This window comes from Lissotriton helveticus, chromosome 10 (genome assembly GCF_964261635.1).
Source record: "Lissotriton helveticus chromosome 10, aLisHel1.1, whole genome shotgun sequence".
Taxonomy (NCBI): Eukaryota; Metazoa; Chordata; class Amphibia; order Caudata; family Salamandridae; genus Lissotriton; species Lissotriton helveticus.
In genome coordinates, this window is record NC_136071.1 from 449,144,317 (window position 1) to 449,165,394 (window position 21,078).

General features: G+C 45.1%; 1 protein-coding gene across 4 annotated transcripts in view; it reads right to left on the reverse strand.

Moving 5' to 3' along the window:
* Window positions 1-21,078, reverse strand: part of C10H8orf33 (chromosome 10 C8orf33 homolog) — a 157,148-nt gene that overhangs the window by 118,084 nt on the left and 17,986 nt on the right. For all 4 annotated transcript variants that reach the window (XM_078662946.1, XM_078662949.1, XM_078662948.1 and 1 more), the window contains exon 2: window positions 7,950-8,102. In XM_078662946.1, the coding sequence (XP_078519072.1) occupies window positions 7,950-7,958 (9 nt within the window). In that variant the 5' untranslated portion in view covers window positions 7,959-8,102. The remainder of the gene's footprint in view (window positions 1-7,949; window positions 8,103-21,078) is intronic.

Here is a 21,078-nt window from a genome sequence, read left to right on the forward strand (position 1 = left end):
AGCACACATCCTATTCACTTATGCAGTCATCCTACTCACTTATGCAAACAATTGATCATACTTACATTTACTAAGCTACACACTTATACAAACACAACTTTATTTATTCATATAGATAGTAACTCATACTTAGGCGGTGTCTATGAGACACCGCCACCATATTAATCCTTTTCCGCCCCGGCCGCAAGGCGACTGGGGCGGTAAAGCGGCGGACGGTCTTTCCGTCCGCCACGGTCCCCCCGCCATACTAATATGGCGGGGGGGATTCAGGAGTGGATGTCGGGCGGATAGCCCCCGCCAGGCCGGCGGTGGCAACCGTCCGGCTGGCGGGGGCAATTCGCCCGACATCGTAATGGGCCCCTTAGTGTGTTATAATATCACTATTACAAGTATACAGTTTTCGATACAGTCACTCATACAATCACTGAGTCTTATGTATACTTATTTATATGCAACTGTCACATACACTGCCTTTTATATTTCTACTTTGTTGGACATGTATGATTGAGAAATATATTTATTCATCACCACACCCATAAAGAGATTCACTCACCCAAACAACTGTTTCCACATACAGTCTTAACCTCATACACCTACTAAATCAACTATTTACACATCTTTGCACAGTCACACACCTCCCACCCAAACACACACATTCACTCTCCCATACAAATAAAATTCTCAGTTAACTAATCAATAACTAATATAGAGTTTCACGTAGCTAGTAACCAACTTATGCAGTAGTTTACACAACAAGAGACAGAGTGAAACAGATATTCACAGTTTAATCACTATCCCATATATTTAGTGAGACACTTTAGATTAGTCACTTAAACAGTCAATCACACTGCTACTAAATCCTCCATCCAGACACTTATACATCCACTTATGCTTCAATGCAGATTCCTATATAGATATATAATACTTATTTAAATATTTATTTAAGAAGTTTTATATAGCGTTAGCCTGACCGGAAGGTATGGGAGCGCTTCACAACAAGTACAGAGCAGTGCAAAAGAAAGCAAACATAATACAGTAAGCAAGACAGTCAGGGTACGAATCGTAGTAGAGAGGATGCTGACGATTTCCAAATACAAAGTCTTGACAAACCGCATCGGAGAGGGGAGCAGTGACGTTTTAAACACTCCGAGCTGCTCCTATCTGTTCGATAGGGAACGGTCGAGGAAAAGGATTTTGAGCTGGCTTTTGAACTTAGGGAAGGAAGGAATAGTTCTAGTGGGGGGGATAGAGTTCCCTATTTTGGGCATATTTCCGGCAAAGGACCTGACTGCAGTTTTTTGTTTTCGTGCTGTTAGCGGAATAAGAAGTAGGGTTTTAGAGCTTCTGAGAGTCCTGTTCTGACCCGCTTTTCTGAGTTTGGGCTTTGTGTGTGAGGCAAGCTGTTCTAAAGTTTGCCCGCATTTCTATTGGTAGCCACTTGATTTCTTTTAGTGTCTGCGAGATGTGATCACATTTCTTTATTCCAGTGACCATTCTGGCGGCCCCGTGGAGGGTTGTTTTCAGAGGAGAAAGATGAGTTTTGGCTATTCCTGAGAGGATTGCATTTCCATAGTCCAGTCGTGACAACACCAATGCTTGGGTGGCTTGTTTGAGATCTTTGGATGGAATAAAAGGTTTAACTTTGTTTAGTAGTTTCAAGTTAAGGAAAGCACTCTTTACCAAGATCTTAATGTGTTTGGTCAAGTCTAGTTTGGAGTCTAGCGTGATGCCTAATGATTTAACGGAGTCAGCCAAGGTGAGGTTCCCATTGAGCGCATCGATATCTTTTAATCATTCGACCATTTGTGGGTTCTCTTCTTTGTTCGAGATGAGGAGTAGTTCGGTTTTGTCCAGGTTCAGCTTTAAATGGTTGCTTAAAAGCTAACGTTGAACTTCCTTTAGTGTTTCATTGAGTCTATAAATGTCTTTAGAGGAGGAGATTTCTAAGTAGAGTTGGGTATCATCAGCGTAGAGGTGAAAGGGGATGTTAGCTTTTCTGAGTAGGGTGGTGAGGGGTTTCATGTAGATGCTGAAGAGTTGGGGGAGAGCACTGATCCTTGGGGCACTCCCCTCTTGACTGGGTGAAGGTCGGATTCAAAGCTTCTGATTTTGATTCTTTGGGAGCGGTTGTGCAAGAATGAAGAGAACCAGTTGAGGACCACGTCGTCGAGTCCGGCCCTTTCTTCGAGAGCTTTGAGGAGAAGATTGTGATCGACTGTGTCGAATGCCGCCGATAGGTCTAGGAGAATGAGGAGGCAACAATGGTCTGTGTCCAGTGATTTGTGTATGTCATCAATTACGTTGAGGATTGCAGTTTCCGTGCTGCACCCTTTCCTGAATCCTGACTGATATGAGTCGAGTAGGTTGGTATTGTCCAAGTGCCGAGTTAGTTGGTTGAGAACACATCTTTCTAGGATTTTGGAAAGAAGAGGAAGGTTAGAGACGGATCTGAAGTTATTTAAGTCATTTCTGTCCAGGCCTGTTTTTTTTTTTTAGCAGCGGAGTGACTTGTCCCACTTTCAGACAGTCTGGGACTACTCCAGTTTTTAGGGAGCGGTTGATAACCCTGCACCACAGTAGGGCTAGGGAGAGTTTCCGTTTTTTGGTGATTTGAGCCGGAAGGGAGTCAAGGGTGTGAGGTGAAGGTTTAGAGGTGGAGTTAGGTTTGACTATCTCTCCTTCTAGAATGGGCTGAAAGAGTGACCAGGGTTTAGTAGTGGGAGGGAGGGCGCTACTAAGCACCCCACTGTGTCTGCTATGGGAGGGAGAAGAGCAGTTGGTGACCAGAGAGGCTCGATCTAGGAGATCTTATCATTGAAGAAGTTGGCGAAGTTGTTGCATCGTTCTTTGGAGGCATGCCCCAGGGAAGTATCTGATTTGGGGGTTTGCGGTCTAATAATACTGAAGAGTTCCTTAGGTCTATTTTTTGCGCTCTCCAGAGCAGAGCGGAAAAACATAGATTTTTTGTTCTTGATGTGATTATAGTATTTCTTCCGGATAGTTCTGAGTTTGTCACGATGGCAGGTAGTGGGCAAGCTCCTCCAGCGTCTTTCTGCGGCTCTTAGTTGTCTCCTTTCTTCATTAGTGTCGGAGTCGAACCAGGATCTGGACGGAATGGCTCGATTTTTTCTTAGTTTCAAGGGTGCTAGTTGGTCAAGAAGGAATCTCATATTCGTGTTATAGAGTGAGGTGAGGTCATTTGTGGAGAGATCTTTGTCGCTGGGTAGGAGCAACTTTAGTCTATCCTCCATGACGTCCAGGGGGATCTGGGTGAGATTTCTTGACCATTTGGGGGGTTTTGAACAGGAGGCAGGGACAGGACTCTTTGGTTGATGTGGAATAAGATCATGTGATGATCCGACCAGTCCACTGGGAGGATGTTGTCGATCGTGATAGCGTCATGGTGGGCAATGATGGTATCCAGGGTCGCTCCTTTGTTGTGAGTTTCTTCCGAGCAGTGTTGGGAAAGGTTATCGTCACAAAGGAAAGTATTGAGAGATTGAATTAGTGTGTTGTTGGCTTCGTTCCAGCGTAAGTTGAGATCACCCAGGATTATGAAGTTCGTGTCTTTAAGAGCGCAGTGGGCAATCAGGTCGGATAGGTGTTCACCAAAAGTGGGTGAGTTGCCAGGTGGGTGATAGAGAAGGTGAACAAATAAAGGGCGGTTATCCTTAGTCTTGATGGTGACAGATAGACATTCAAAAGAGCTGCATTTGCATGGGTCCATTACAGCAATGTCAATGTCATCTTTATGGATGATGGCTACACCACCAGCATGTCTAGGCAGGGTGGGAAGATCTTATTTAGCCATGTCTCCGTGATGAAAGCAATGTCTTGGTCCTGAGAGAGGATGGCTTCAGCTAATTCCGTTTCATGCTTGGGGGCTGATCTGCAGTTGATGAGCATGCAGTTAGTCGCTAGATTACTTTTGTTCAGATGCTTTCGTAACGGGGCCCTCGGTATGGAGGTGAGGGAGGGCGGGGTCTTGAGGTTTTCACGAGAGGGAGGTCTCTTCCGAAGCCCGTGAACACTTGAATATTGGAGTTAGTGAAAATCGGGAAAGGGGAGTCATAAGTGGAGGCTAGGTCCATAGCTTCTTCAGCGAACATTGTTGCTTTCGTTCTGGATGGTCTTTGTTTTTGGGTCTCCACATCTTTATTAGTGTGGCTCTGAGCTCCAGACGTGGGGGCTTTGAATCCTGTGAGAGATTGAAGTGGGATCATAGCGTCCGTTTTAATTGGCCTCAGCAGTCGATTACCGCGGGCGTGTGCGGTTCTGAATTGGCGTTTTAGGGGGCTAGAGTCAGTTGGATAGGAAGCCATTAGTTGGGAATGTTGGGGCTTTCGCGCCTTGTCTAGGTTGGAAAGGATGTCATCAAGGCCTCTGAATATAATTTCTAGCTGGCTTTCTAGCGGATCCAGCCTGTGTGCCATATCTTCCGGGGCTGGTTTCGTGCAGTTTTGGGTTGGGACATCTCGTGGGGTGGGGGGCATGGTCGACTTGTGAGGTCTAATGCTGCGTGGGTCAGCCCGGCTGTCTCTGTTCGCGACCCTCGATAGGGGGTTTAGTCGTGGGCTCTTCCTCAATGGTTCAGCCGGAGTGATAGGGGGTCATTAGACCGAGCCAGAGGGATGATGTGGCGCTGTTGAGGAAGATGAGATTGAGGGGGCGATGAGGATTGCTCTTCTTTGGGAGATAGAAGGGGGTCAGTGGACCGATTCCGTGGGATGATGGAGTAATGTTGAGGAGGATAGGATTGCGGGGGGGCTGATCTTCCTTGTCACGGTTCATGGGGACGAAGGAGTGGGAGGAGGTTCTGGGGGGGGGGGTCTCATCAGGGGAGTGGAAGTAGATAATTGCTTCTCCTGATGGGGCCGGTTGATCGGGGAGGGGGGCTGGGGTGGAGCGTGACGAAGAGAGCAAAGATGAGCGGAGCAAAGAGTAGGGAAGAGGGAGTCAAAGGCCTCCAAGTTCTCGTTGTTGGCCTGTATCAGAACTGTGCCATTTGCGTAAATGGTCACTGATGTATTACCTTTTCTAGTTGCCTGGTTGGGAAGAGAGGTCGTCAGTTTACAGCTATGTGAGGTGGTCGTTGTTTTCGATATGTGTAGTTGCATTCTTAGAGTGGTGTTCCAGCTTTCAGGTCTATCTGTGTGGAAGATGAGATCCATCTTCACCTGCCCTTTGGAGGAGCAGTGGTACATGTCTACAAATAGCATTTCTGGGTGTTGTCTAATTAGATTATGTTTGTGATTTCTTCTCGCTTTAGGAGAGAGAATAGGGGGGAAGCTATTAGCGAAGGCATTCGCGCCGTGCGGTTTCATGTGGATCAATGGAAACTGGTGTGCCTGGTGACATTATTGCGTATTATGTAGGCGGGACGGGACGACCTATTGATGGGGGGCAGGACTCCCTTGGTCTGGTAGCATCCCCTGCGCCCTGGGAAACACCACCTCACCGGGTCTTGTTTACTTATGAAATAGAGGGGGCCGCTCGGACCTCCTCCCAGTCCCAGGCTTTAACTTATTCAATATGTGAGGTCATAAGCAGAGCATTGCTGGGAGCGTGAGGTATAGATAGCGCAGCTAACTTTAACTGCTGATTTTCACTGGTTTTGTACGAGTGAAGCCTGAGCCTACCTAGGATATATATATATATATATATATATATATATATATATATATATATATATATATATATATATATATATATATATATATATATATATATATGCTATACCCGGCCATGCGTTGCTGTGGCTCACTCAGTCTGGTTAAATGGAAGAGAAAGAAAAGAGTAGGCACACGTTTCTAATATGTTTATTTTCACAATGCTTGTGGGTATACAATATGTTTTGTTCATCCTAAAATATGTAGACTATTGTCTATATGCGTCCCTTGTATTTGTTGAGCATCAACCAAATCAATAGAGTTTGTTCGGGTTGCAAAGTGAACCAACTCCTCCCCCCTTCCCCCTCCCTCCCTCCACCCACTTTCCGGTCTGCCATCATGGCACCAACTGTCCATCCTAATATATGTAGACTATTGTCTATATGCGTCCCTTGTATTTGTTGCGCAGCAACCAAATCAATAGGGTCTGTTGGGCCTTTCGATTAAAAACACGCGCGTACTGGACACACGCGTATTCTAATCCAACGTTGTGTATATATAAACATACGCTAATGTTGCAAAGTGAACCAACTCCTCGCCCCTCCCACTTACCAGTCTGCCATCCTGACACCAACTGTCCATCCTATTATATATATATATATATATAGACTATTGTCTCTATGCGTCCTTTCTTAATGTTGCCAAGTGAACCAACTTCTCCCCCCTCCCTCCACCCACTTCCCGGTCTGACGTGCTAAAGTTGCAAAGTGAACCAACTCCTCCCCCCTCCCTCCACCCACTTCCCGGTCTGACATCCTGACACCATCTGTCCATCCTAATATATGTAGACTATTGTCTACATGCGTCCCTTGTATTTGTGGCGCAGCAACCAAATCGATAGGGTCTGTTCGGGTTGCAAAGTGAACCAACTCCTCCCCCCTCCCTCCACCCACTTCCCGGTCTGCCATCCTGACACCAACTGTCCATCCTAATATATGTAGACTATTGTCTATATGCGTCTCTTGTATTTGTTGCGCAGCAACCAAATCGATAGTCTGTTTGGCCTTTCGATTAAAAACACGCACGTATTCGAAACCAAGGTTGTGTATATATAAACACGCGCTAATGTTGCAAAGTGAACAAACTCCTCCCCCCTCCCTCCACCCACTTCCCGGTCTGCCATCCTGACACCAACTGTCCATCCTAATATATGTAGACTATTGTCTCTATACGTCCTTTCTTAATGTTGCCAAGTGAACCAACTCCTTCCCCCTCCCTCCACCCACTTTCCGGTCTGCCATCCTGACACCAACTGTCCATCCTAATATATGTATTCTATTGTCCCTATGGGTATATTGTAGTTGTTGGGCAGCAACCCAATCGATAGGGTCTGTTCGTCCTTTAGATTAAAAACATGCGCGTATTTGACACACGCGTATTCTAATCCAACGTTGTGCATTTATAAACACGCACTTATTCGAATTCAACGTTGTGTCAAAATTTCAAATCAATCGGTGAAGAACTTTCGTAATTTAAGATTTCTATCAAAACGCACATTGACATTTTTATGTCTGTTCGTACTTTCGATTAAAAACACGTGCGTATTCGACACACACGTATTAGAATCCAACGTTGTGTATATAAAAACACTTGCGTATTCAAATGCAACGTTGTGTCAAAATTTCAAAGCAATCAGTGAAGAACTTTCGGAAATTTGAGATTTTGAACAAACGAACAGTTACATTTTTATTTACACACATATATATATACATATATATATATATATATATATATATACACACACATAAAAGCACTACGTACACTAATGGGGTTATATATATATATATATTGTATTTAATTTGTGCTCAAGGGTCCCCGCACATGGGTGGGACTATTCAATGATTATGACTTTGATGAGGATTCCCCTGGAAGAGAACTAGGGTTACAGGTAAGCAATTTATCCTTCTCTAAAAGCGAGCAGTGGAAGGATACAAATCAGCCAAGCCGCTGCATATAACAAGATAAACAACGAAAGCCATCAAATAAAGATGCAAGCAAATGAGACTGACAATAAAGCCAACCAATTGTAAGCAGTGGCCGGACTGTAAACCCACTGTAAGATCCGGGTAACCTAACACCAGGGCTTTTCCAACTAGACACTTGCGTTGTCTGGTAGGCAAGACCTAAAAAAATGCCACGCAATTCCTAACTTCCTGTAAACCATAGAATAAAAACAACAATGGTTGGCATGGTAAGAAAAGCCAGGCAAGGTATAGCTGTGTCGCTAGATCCTAGCAGTAAAGGTAACTTCATGAACAAATTAATATGCAGCTCTCTTACCTCTTCCATCTGAAGACCGGTTTCCACTTGCAATCAGCTTAGTTGTGGGTTTGCATCACAACAGAGAATCAATCCTTTGACCACTGATCGCTACCTTCTTATGGCACACGAGTTCTTTAAGTGCAAGGTAATTCCACTTATCATGCTTCAATCCTTGAAAGGAGACAAAATGTGAACTCAGCATATACTGACTTTAGAAGTCACTGAAGCTTCAAATTGCTTTGTTAAACAGGTCCTGAAAGAAACACAAAACATACAGTGTGCAAACCTCAGTAACCACAAAGTGAGGCTAACATTCGAGAGTCAGTCTTCTCTACAGTACAAAAATCCCAAAAGCCTTATTTATTACAACATTTTAATCGGATATTGAAGGAGTTCGTCTATCTGCAAAAAGGAGGAGAGTTTTCTCACAGAACAATGTATCCGTGTGGTTGTCTGCCCTACACTTGGTAACTTAATGTTAAATGCTATGCATATTTCGAATAGCTGCCAGTGTTGGAAAATAAGGGAGAGCAGCACACTGAGATGAAGTGGCATTGGCAGATCACACAATGTAGCAGTGAACGGTAACCATGATTTGATCCAGGAGTCATTGCTCTAGATACAACAAATAACGTAATGAACCACAACAGCAAGATAAGAAAAAACTCTTCTTTGCCACTACAACATGCGATGTACAAACAGCTTTTACCAACTCGTAAACTGATCTCACACTTCAGAATAACCGTGACTAATTTATGGAGAAGGCTTGATTGCGATGAAAACATACATTTTCTATTCCTGGCTCTTGAGTTTCCCCCAGCCTAATGCAAGTTACAGGCGATGAAGGCTTCGCATTCCAAATGTCCCTTTTAGGAGTTTAGAAAGGTTGACAAGTGTAACACACCCTTTCCAAACGTCCCTTAAAATAGACCACCATTACACATGAACTGGGCTATGGGGGTGTCCTTCAGATACTCCAGTGCTCGCTCCAGACAGTGTGGACAACTTCCAAAAACTATTTTTGGGCAGGAGGAACGGGGAGGCCTGTACACAACATGCTCCATCTGAGACCTCCTGAAAGGTAGACGTGGAAGCCTCGCTACCAATAAACACCAACAGACATTTTAAGAAGAAGAATGTGATTTTTGACATGAGAAAGGGAATCAAATAGGGAGTGTCAGCAGGGACGTCCAGGGAGGCAACAACAAACTGGCAGCATGCAGATAAACAGGAGCCTTCTTATCGTAACATTTAAATTGCACGGACCTACACCAGGAATATGATTTTGTTGAAAACACAGAAGGCAAACGTAGATAATTCTGGCACGTGTGGTCCCTTATCCTTCCAGGACGGTAAGGCCAGAGGTTGCCAACGCGGAATTTCCTTTTACAAATCAATGTAATGTTCTTGTGTACACTAAAACTAGTGTTACTTTGGAAAAAGAAAGGCCATTAATACAATTCTTATCCTGCAGACATGGAACAAGCTACCAACAAAACAAACCTGCAAGGATTAATGTGATAAGATGCTTATTGAAGCCCTGTGCAATTGTAGTACGTAACTCTTAAAGTGCACTGGTATTTCACAAACATGTAGGAATGGAGACATGATGTCCTGCCAGCATGCTGCAATCTGGCATCAGTATGTGCACTAACAAATGGTCAGCATATTCTGAATTCACAAACTACAATTACTCCAATGTATGCTGTTGACAGAGTGAATGAGTGGACACGGCATACAGCTGGTTAACAAAAAGTTTCAAAATTAAGTCCATGTAAATGCATAACGCTTCCAAACTGGTTGGTGAGCAGACACTATGGACTGATTCACAAAAGTAAGTATACACGTGCATTTTGACTCACGCATACATTTCTCCTATACTAAGGTGTAAACCTCCACTTGTTTTGCTAGTTACCATTTCCAAATCGAGATTGACAACATGGTGCAGACTAACATGTCTCTTGCAACAGAATTTAGTAATCTTAGGTAACTGCTAGTAACTTTTCACCAGTTGGTGGAGCTGGAATGGACATCTCCCTATGCAAAGGTACAGTGGAATTTATGAAATTTGATTTGGGAAAAAATATTTTATGGTCTATATAGACGTAAACCAAACTGAAATATTTCAAATTAAACTGGAAATCATAAAATATAATTTACAGGACATTAACACATCACCAAACAATCGCACCCTCACTAACTTTTTTCATTTTCAATTTTTTTTGTACATTTAGTTAAATGTATTTAATAAATGTAAAATATTTTTCTCAAAAGTGTAAGCTTTAATGTTAATATTAAGTTTAATATTGCATTTAAAAAGGAATTAATATTTGTATATGTTAATCACACACACATATAGTATATAATTTAATCACACACACATATATATATATATATATATATATATATATATATATATATATATATATATATACATACATACATACATACATACACACACACACGCACACACACAACAGACAGCGTTTTCCTTGAGAGACTGTGACTGGGAACATCTAGAGACGGCAAAACAAGTGTTTGATGTTACAGAGGAAACTGCTACAAGCAGTGTGGGAGGCGCCATGACCAGCATTGCAGGTACACTAACGACTAAGCAAACACTATTTAAATTTGAAAAGTTATCTAAGAAAGAGATTAGTAAATGGTGGGAACGAACCTTATTAAAAAGATACTTGGAGGTGAATAGAGTGCAGAGAGGGTTGAGAATGTTTACAGTCCCGACCTATGAAGTCCCATACCCAAGATTGCTGGAAGAATGGGCGGACTTTACGGATAAATCAAGTGCAGGCATGACTGAAATCTTGGTAAAATATGCTGAACTAGATGTAGCTAAATATGGGAAGAGTTAAGGATTGTACAGGATGAAATTGAGAATATGGATAATCAGAATGTAGTGAAAGAATTCCAGGATAAAATGATGGAAATACATAAATCCAAAAGCCAATTGTGTCTTACTATGAAAAATATACCATCTTGTGATTTACAGATTGGGGAAGCAGAGGGACTGCTTGCTCTGGAAACCCTATACCGTGAGAGTGAGGGACGAGATCCCCATGTTGAAATAGAACATCTGATCGGAAATATGGGGATTCATATTAGATCAGTGAGTGGGAGTGGTTTTAAAATGAAATCACACTCTATTCCCCTCACTGCCCATGATAATTTGGATGTTTTCCAGGAAATGGTAATTAAAGATTTGATGAGGCTTAGAAAAACTGGAGGGGCATCCACTGACAATCGTACGGTGGAATGTAGAAAAGCATTACAATCCTTAAAAGAAGATACTTCGATTATTATTTTAAAAAAGTGATAAAGGAGGGAATATGGTTATGATGGATGCAGATTTGTATCACCAGGACGCAATGAGACAATTGGGGAATGTTAACTGTTAACAAGTGATTTCTATGGATGAGTATAAGATCTGTGTGAATACTTATCAGTTACAACTTAGGAAATGGTATGACTTTATTTATTTATTTTGAGAGTTTTATACAGCGCGAACCAGACCCTTGCGGGTAACAGAGCGCTTTACTGGATAGAGTCTTTGTTACATAGAAACAAGGTAAATAGCATAGAGATCACAGATAGACAGTGCTAGTATAGTTGTTTTGTCTTTGACACACGGTATATGAAACAAAACAATAACGTACAATGAGTTTCAGGCATAATATAGATAAATATCTAGGGTCTCTGGCTGGGCAGAGGACCTTGTAAGGTTCCGAATAGAGGATACATTGGGTCGCAGAATAACAGTAGTCCCTGCTCAAGTGAGTTTAGCCATGAGAAGTGCCTTCACTTCTTTTTTGAAAGATGCAGTAGAGGGATTATGTCTGGTTTCTGGGGGTACAGCATTCTAAATTCTGGGCACCATCCCTGAAAAGGATCGGTTGTATGTTTTCTTCTTGTTGAATCTTTGTGGTTTCAGTAGGAGGTTGATAGAACTTCTTGAGGATCTGACAACTCAAGAGGGCACCAGTTTCTGTGCCAGATAGCTGGGTGTATTGTGATGGATGGCTTTATGAGTCATACAAGCTATTTTCAGGTGAATTCTGCTTCAAAGGGTAGCCAATTAAGGGATTTTAGGTCAGGGGATATATGGGAGCTTCTTTTGAAGCCAATGATAAGTCTCGCTGCGGTGTTGATTGAGGCTCTCAGAGGAGCCGTTGCAGCTCTGGGTAGGCCACAGAGAGCATCACTTCCGTAATCCACTCTTGGGATGACTAAAGCTTGTACTGCCAGCTTGAAGTCCTTTTCCGGAAGGAAAGGTGTCACGGGGCGGGGCGCCACAGTGTTGACATGGATGCTGATGTAGACTGGTGGTCGGCTGTTCCCCCCCTTTACACCCCTTTCTGTTTCCGAGACACAGCCTGCCTCCTCCTGGCCGGAGGAGTGGCCTCGGACGGACAATGACACCCGCTGGAGAGACGAAGACCTGCAGGCACACGGACCCTTTAAATCCCACAGCGAAGATGACGAGGCTCCGCCCCACTAGTTCGTCACGGAGCCAAAAGGAGGTACGACCCGGAAGTCGTCGGATGGCGTTTCCAGAGGAGGAGAAAGCGTGAGTGACTGGAGAGCTGATACGGAGATGGAGTACGGCGGGGAAGAGATCCTGACGAGCCCAGCTGTGGACTGCAAGCCAGGAGGCCAACGGACCGGCGATTCGCCCTGCCACATTCCCGCGGGAGGAGCGTGGCTTACAAAGGTACGGGGCAGAGTGGCGGGCTGGGTTGCACGTAGTGGCCAATCGAACGTGTAGATAACCAATGTACATAGTGTACAGGTTCCACAACCCCTTCCCTCACGAGCACGAAAGGCACAGGATCGACCGTGTGTACAAAACACTGCAGCACTTGGTGTCCCTCACTTCCCTGGCCCCCAAAGAGCTTTAAGAAGAACATCAGAGTGATTACTCTTTCTCCTTTTTCTTTTGCATCCCTGACCTGGGAGGGATACCCTGGCCCCGACGACCACCGCAGAACCACCGGTCTGGCGGGCTCCTATACCCGGCGTGGCAGAAGCACCCTGGAACGACCTGTATTCCCCAGAGGCATCAAGACGGAACCGGACGAGTTTGCCCGGTTGAGACTCTCCAGCAGAAGACGAAAAACCTACCTAAAAATTAAACCGTCTTTAAAATCACTACTTCAGGTGTCAGACTCGCTCCCTTCTGCCTCTCCTGTTCCCGAACCCATACAAAAGGTTACAATTTTCTCAAAGTATTTATCTGAAAGTTTGCTCCCTTTGTTGCGTTGCTGATGTGTTTTTGCATATTGAGGTTTCTGGTCAGAGATATTCCCAACGATTTTGCTGAATCAACGATGAGAGGTTGAGTGCGGTAAGGTGTTTGATCCAGTCTTGCAATATGAGTACTTGGGCGGGGGAGCGATAAGGAGGAATTCGGTATTAAGGGCATTCAGTTTTAGATGATTTTCTGCCAGTCATGTTTGAGTTTTCCCGAGAGTGGTGTTGAACGATTTGATGTCTTCAAGGGTATGGATCTTGAGATATAGTTGTGTGTCGTCAGTGTACATGTGATATTGTACGTTAGACAAGTACAGAATTTCAGTGAGGGTTTCCATGAAAAGATTGAACAGTGTCGGAGATAATGCAGATTCTTGTGGGACTCCTAAAGTGACTGGGACGGGTTTGGACAGGGAGTGATTGACCTTGAATCGTTGTGATCTATCTTGGAGGAAGAAGTAAACCAGCTTAGAACTGAACCGGCTAATCCCATTCTGTGTTTCAGAAGGTCAATCAGGTTATCGTGTTTGACAGTATCAAAGTCCGAGGACAGGACTAGCAAGAAGAGTAGGCATGCTCTGTTTTGATCTAGGATTTGTAGGGCATCGTCAATTATGTGGGTCATGGCTGATTCAGTGCTGTGACCTGCACAGAACCCTGATTGGTATTTGTTGAGTAGGTTAAACTGATCAATAGGTCCTAGCAGCTGGAGGTGAACACATTCTTCTAGGAGTTTGGCCAAGGTAGGGATGTAGGATATAGGACGGTAATTATTTAAGTCAGCAGTGTCAGCTGTAGGTTTCTCTAGAATGGGAGATACCTGCCCGGCCTTGAGGGTGTCAGGGATGCAACCTTGGTGTAAGGAGTTATTAATGATCTTGGTCCAGAGAGGCAGCAGCAGCAGGGTGAAGTCTTTTACAAAGTTTGCTGGAAGGGGGTCAGCGAAGTGATTGGCAGGATTTAAGGTAGTAAGCATTTTGAGAATTGATTCCTCACTGTAGGTAGTGAAGGATAACCACGATGCGTTATTTTTTAGGTCGAACTTTGAAGAGATTCGATTTGGGGAATTTAGAGGGGAAGATGAGGGGTTCTTATGTTTAGCGGAGTACGAGGTAAGATTGTTGAGAAGCTCCTTCTTTATGGTATCGGCCTTCGGAGTGAAGAAGGAAGCAAATTCATCACTGTTAGGTCGTGGTCCTAATTTATCTTGAGGTCGGTGCGGTGCATCCTTAGATTAAGTTCTGATTAACTCAAAAAGTTTTTGGGGACTTTTTTTGCCTGGTCTAATTGGTGGCTAAAGAAGTCTGCTTTAGCACGCTTGATCTTTCTATAGTATGCGTTTCTTTTCTTTCTTAGTATCTTAATATCACCTAAATGTAGCCCGAGGACAGAAGTGAGCAAAAGGTATACTTTTTTTTTTGTTGGAAGTTTTATATTGCACAAACTTGACCCGAAGGTATTGGTGTGCTTTACATGAGCATCATCTGCATTACACAAGGACACATTCATTTTGGTTTTAAGCATGGGGAGGTTAAGTGATTTGCCCAGGATCACAGGATGTTGAGCCAACGCCGAAACTCAAACCTGGTTCCCCAGGTGAAAAGTCGGCAGCTCTGTCCTTAATGCCACATCCTCTCCCCTACGTGCAACAAATAATCAAGTCAAAACATAAATATAGCAAACTATTTAAACATACGTTGTCGCTACATGAGAACTCAGAAAAGCTGTCCTCATTTTAGTTTTTTAGAGCACTAACCATAATTTCTATGGGAAAAAGACTCTTTAATTTTTAGAATTTCTGAAGGAAATGCTTTAGGTATTACAGTTTTGATTACATCAAGATGACTTCAGGAGCGCCACACTTTTGTGATAAATATAGAATGTTAGCAATCTAGAGCTTCTAGTGTAAGGAACAACCACTGGACTCATCCATATTCTTCACTGGCACTGCTGTTTTTGACCTATAAATAATTGTATTGCACTTTATTTTCCTTGTACTTCACTCTATGTGCATCAAGAGGTGCTTGCTCCCACACGGAGGGCGTACTTGCATCTACTTGTATTTTCCTTGTACCTCACACCTTAGTGCAACAGGAGGTGTCTGGCTCCCGCACCTTCAGTGTCATTAAGGTTTTGTAATTTCAACATGCTTTTGCTCACTCTATGGATTCTTTCTTACTCCCTTTATTTAATTAGTTTTTATTCACTGTACGGTGCGCTCGCAGGGCAGCCTGCGAGACGTACATGGGATAGCCAACCCCTTTTTAGGTTTCGCCTGTCGAAAGCTGCGCACCTCGCAGCTTTTCGGCACAGGCGAAATCTAATGTTTACAGTATGTGTGTGTTGTCCCACCCTCTCTTTCCATTGGCTAGCTCCATAAATGGAGGCTAGCCATTGGAAGAGAGATCTGCTTGTCATTCTGCGAGCAGATTCGTGGGCGTTCCCGCGATTTTTACTCATCCAGCCCCTTTGCGATCGTCATGCGGCGGTGGTTTATTTATTTTTTTCTTCGAAGGTTTATTTTGGTCATTTCTCCAGGCCGACCGCCGCCGGAAGAAGTCCAGGTGAGTGCTCCCCTCCCCTCCCGCTGCCCGTGTGCCCGTTCCCGCCCCCCGTCCGTGTGCCCGTTAACCCGCCCCCCTCCCGCTGTCCGTGTGCCCGTTCCCGCCCCCTCCCCCCTCCCGCTGTCCTTGTTTCTTGTTCTTATAAGTGATGTATATAATGACCTCCTTCCACTGATAAGTGATTCTCACGCAAGTGATCAACATTTTACAATATCAGAGAAAGTGTCATACAAGTACTCCTCAATGTACGATTCATCTCCGTTCTTGTTTTTTAAATGATAGGACTTGTAATTACACTGAACCTAGCTTAAAGCCAGCACTCCAAGTCCAGCTGTGCAGGCGTCTGTGCTACACGTGTTTGAAGTAAGTGCTAACATAACCTCATTAAAGCTCCCGAGCCCTCCCTCCGGCCTCGCCTCTCTTCACTGTCCCTCCTGGGCTGTGCACACAGCGGCCCACGGTCCTCTAATGGATGGGGAATGTCAAGGCTCCCTGTAGAATGGCGGCCCACTGTGAAAGCATTCTATCGAGGCTCAGCAGTCTGTCACCTAAGTGGATTAGAACCCGTGTTTACAGCCGCCCTTGTCTCTCATTGCTCTATTTCCACGTCAGTGCGTCGACCGCCTGATCAGAACTTTCTCCCCCTATAGAAGCGAATTTTGGCTCCCAAAACCATCCCACGTGCTTTTTTGGCTGATAGTAGGGGCTCTCTGCAGCTACTTCCTCCCGCGAGATAAACATTTTAACTCATTCTTGACCAGGAGCACCACAGTTTCCAAGAAGCATGAAATATACTCGGACATCATGTGAGCATTAATGCTGCTGCTGCTGCCTGAAACTCGGCTTTGGACAGAGCTCTTCAAACTTGTTTTTGCTCATTTCAGGGGTACTTTTTCTATAGACCCCTAAATGTGAAACTTCTAAAAGAGAAAATGCTTAAACCAAAAAACTGAAAAAATACTGTTCACCCTACCTGGGGTGGCGTGAGCATCTCACACTGTGACCTGCATCTGGTTACTCTAATGACAGCGGCTGTGAGGAGTAGGCTGACTCCTGTACCTTCCTGCTCTTAGGAAGCAGCCGAGTGAGGGAGTCTGTTAATTATCAGAGATTATCACAACTTCGCCTAAATCCTGTTTGTGGTTTACAAGCTGGTTGTATTATGTGCGTGGAGTTATAATGAGGCAGAAAAATCCTTTTCTTAAGATGGTTTGGATGAGGGGTGTGTGTTGATGGTACATGATTTCGTGTGGTTGTGGGTTGGTGCTGCTCCTTATTTGTGGCATTGGTATTGTATTTGTTGGCTGGGGATCGTTTCAGGACATCATGTGACACTCAAACGTGAAGTTTATGGGGTAGCAAGATGTGTGAGCAGGAACTTTCACCAGGTGGGATAGACTGAACCTTTGTTGTTTACTGATTACAGGCACTGTTGATGTTTGTTGAGTAGTTAGCTCAGAGGTATTTCGATGTATATTATGCAGAATCTGTTGGTTCTTGTGGTCTAAGTGCAGCTGAGTATTTGGGGGGGGGGGGGTGTCCATAGAATGAGTGTGTTGAAGAAGGCCTTGCTAAATATGAAGAGCTATGGACCAAAATGGTAATTGGAGATGGGGTGGAAATTAATTTTTGGGTACAGTATTTTGTTTCCAAATGACACTTTCAACCCTGCCACTGATGCCGGTCGGTATACTTTTAAGAGCTGCTTCAAGTGAAAGATGTGTTTGCATTTTGTTGTGTTCTGTTTTAGAGGACTATGAATTGGAAAATTAGTTGGCCAGCATATTTAGCATTACATTGCCCATGTATGTTCGTGAATGCATGATAGTGATATCCATGGTTATTAATAGGGGCATGTCCTTTCCCCACGCTAAACCTAAAGTCCAGCATGAAAAATTGGCCCTCGGTCCTAAACGGCTTAAGATACATTGCGATCTTAAAATTGTGGTTATAGTCAGAAAACCAAACCTTGGGAGTGAGTCTTTCAAGTGAAGGACAAAAGAGCATCTGTTTTATACTTCAAAGCATTAAGGGTGTATACAAACCAGTGCAGAAATATCCTCACCTGGATGAAAAGAGCAATAGTTAGCAACTCCCATTTCCTCCATGTGAGCAGATGAGCTCAAAACCGGCATCTTATTCATGATTTTCCTCTTTTGTATGACATAACAGACAGCTTATTTTTAGGCCTGCAATAGACCGCTTTCCTGTTCTGCCAGGGAACAGGAAGAGAGAGTTGGCTTTGGGTCAGCCCCTTTCATTCATTGGCTTTCATATGTTTTTCATTATTTGCAGATTTTGTTTGGGGTGGGCTATCCATCAAGACAACGCTATTTCGAGCATGGTCACATTGATCCGTTTGAGTTCCCATTAGGGTTTGTTGCTGGGCACCACGTAGCCGTTTTGTAGACTACAGATGCCAATCTAATTCATGATTCATGTTTTTATTAGTCTATTTTGGATGTGCAGGCTTGGAAGCCTTCGTCTGTCATGTGTGTGGCTGGCTCTGTGTGTGTGTGTGTGCGCGGCTGGCTCTGTGTGTGTGCAGCTGGCTCTGTGTGTGTGTGTGGTTGGCTCTGTGTGTGTGTGGCTGGCTCTGTGTGTGTGTGCGGCTGGCTGTGTGTGTGTGTGTGTGCGGCTGGCTCTGTGTGTGTGTGTGTGTGTGCGGCTGGCTCTGTGTGTGTGTGTGTGCGGCTGGCTCTGTGTGTGTGCGGCTGGCTCTGTGTGTGTGCGGCTGGCTGTGTGTGTGTGTGTGTGGCTGGCTCTGTGTGTGTGTGCGCGGCTGGCTCTGTGTGTGTGTGCGCGGCTGGCTCTGTGTGTGTGTGCGCGGCTGGCTGTGTGTGTGTGCGCGGCTGGCTGTGTGTGTGTGCGCGGCTGGCTCTGTGTGTGTGTGCGCGGCTGGCTCTGTGTGTGTGTGCGCGGCTGGCTCTGTGTATGTGTGCGCGGCTGGCTCTGTGTATGTGAGCGCGGCTGGCTCTGTGTGTGTGTGTGCGCGGCTGGCTGTGTGTGTGTGCGCGGCTGGTTGTGTGTGTGTGTGCGCGGCTGGCTGTGTGTGTGTGTGCGCGGCTGGCTGTGTGTGTGTGTGTGTGTGTGTGTGTGTGTGTGTGTGCGCGCGCGGCTGGCTGTGCGTGCGCGGCTGGCTGTGTGTGCGTGCGCGGCTGGCTGTGTGTGTGTGTGTGCGTGCGCGGCTGGCTGTGTGTGCGTGCGCGGCTGGCTGTGTGTGTGTGTGCGTGCGCGGCTGGCTGTGTGTGCGTGCGCGGCTGGCTGTGTGTGCGTGCGCGGCTGGCTGTGTGTGCGTGCGCGCGGCTGGCTGTGTGTGCGGCTGGCTGTGTGTGCGGCTGGCTCTGTGTGTGTGTGCGGCTGGCTCTGTGTGTGTGTGCGGCTGGCTCTGTGTGTGTGTGCGGCTGGCTCTGTGTGTGTGTGCGGCTGGCTCTGTGTGTGTGTGCGGCTGGCTCTGTGTGTGTGTGCGGCAGGCTCTGTGTGTATGTGTGGGTGCAAATGCAATAGGTCTCACATTTGCGAGAGATTAAGCTAATGGCAATGTAAATGACAATGCCATTTACTTATCTGTTTTCAAAACCAACACATAAATACAAATTTTGTCATTTACAATGCCAATAGCTCTAACTTTTCCAAAGGCGAAACCATTGCATTGTAAATGCTTGTTTAATCTTTATTTTTAGCCCACATCATTTTACATTACTGGGTTTACCACACTGCTAAACACATTCATTTCCCTTTCATGGGTGAATAGTTAAGAGCGCAGCGGGTATGCCAAACGCAAGCCCGTCTGTGCCCATCCGCACCCGGATCGTGCTTAGCGCCAGTCCCCCTGGATGCATCGCCCTAGATTCTAGACAGCCAGTACAATATTCTAGCCAGGAACTCCACACACTCAATCCTAATGGTAAATTCCCAGCTTTCCCCCAATTATCTGTTGATTCGTCTTCTTTGATTCCAACACTGCCCTGCCCTGTAAGTAACATCTTCCTTCCCAGGATCTCTATAGCTATACGACAGGACAGGTGGGAAGGGACATGGCAGCACAAAAGACTATGCATGACAAGCAGGAGGGTTAGTGACAGCACAACGGCAATGGTGGGCAAGAGGGAGGTTACAGGGCCATGCGCAAATGACCAAGGAAGGCAGAAGGGAAGGGTAGGGGCTAAACACAGATAAGTGAGTACAGGGGAAGGGGGCAGGCAGAGGCTTCTCAACAGACCACGCAGGGCAGGCAGTAGGAGCAGTTGCAGCACAACAGAGCATGGAGGGCAGGAGGAAGTGGAAGCAAAATGTACCATAGAGGACAGGAGGGAGGGAATAGGGTCATGGAACTTGGATAATAGAAGGCATGGTGGCGGGGGAAGGGATAAACGGCAGCCATCCGACCATGCTGGGCAGGCGGGAGGGGCAATGGAAACTCAAGAGAATCCTCAAAACTAAACAGGAGGAGTAGTGGCAAGTCCATGGAACGTGGTGGCCAAAAGGGAGGGAGCAGTGGGCATGCACACATACATCAGAGGGCAGGAGGACGGAGGGTAGAGGCAGCCAACTAAGTACTGAGGTTAAGCAGGAGGGCAATGATAGTGGCATACACACAGACAATGGAGGGCAAGAGGAGTGGGCAGGGACATCAAGCTAACTGGAGAGCAGAGGCTCCATGGTCAACCCAGTTAATCTGAGAGATATGTATTTGATGAGTGTTGCTGCACTCATGTCGTTTTTTAACTCTGTTTTTAAAAAACTGAAATGTTATGTTTTTGCACTATAGTCACGAACTGATTTTCATTTTTTTCACGTTTACAGAACTTGGTGGTGACACAGTATGGGAATCTGCTCAGCACTCATGAGCAACTGCACGTTTGAATGAACTGTATGACTGGAAAACGTATTTACTCTCTCAGATTAACTGGGTTGACCATGGAGCCTGGCGTCAATCACCATTGTTGGCCTTTGAATGTGAATTTCGTGCCCACTGGGGCTTTATTAAACTTATTGATGGCCATGAACGAGATCGTGGCGTTCTTAGCCCACTGAGGCGTCACCGTGTAGTGAAATATGTTTGCTTGATATTCAGAGCAACAGAGGCTTGAAATGGAGAATTGGTTACCGTTATTTCCCGAATTGGGGGGTAGCTGAGCCTCTTTAAACTGAGCAAGATGAATCATGTGTTACGTAATGAGTTTGGCGGCTCGCCAATAACATTGTTTCAGGCCACTAGGCTGACTTTCTTCTCATTGACGAACACTTTTTTATTTTTCCTTTGGTGGGTATTCGTCCCGGTGCCTGCCTTCGAATGTATGTAACTTTTTCAACAC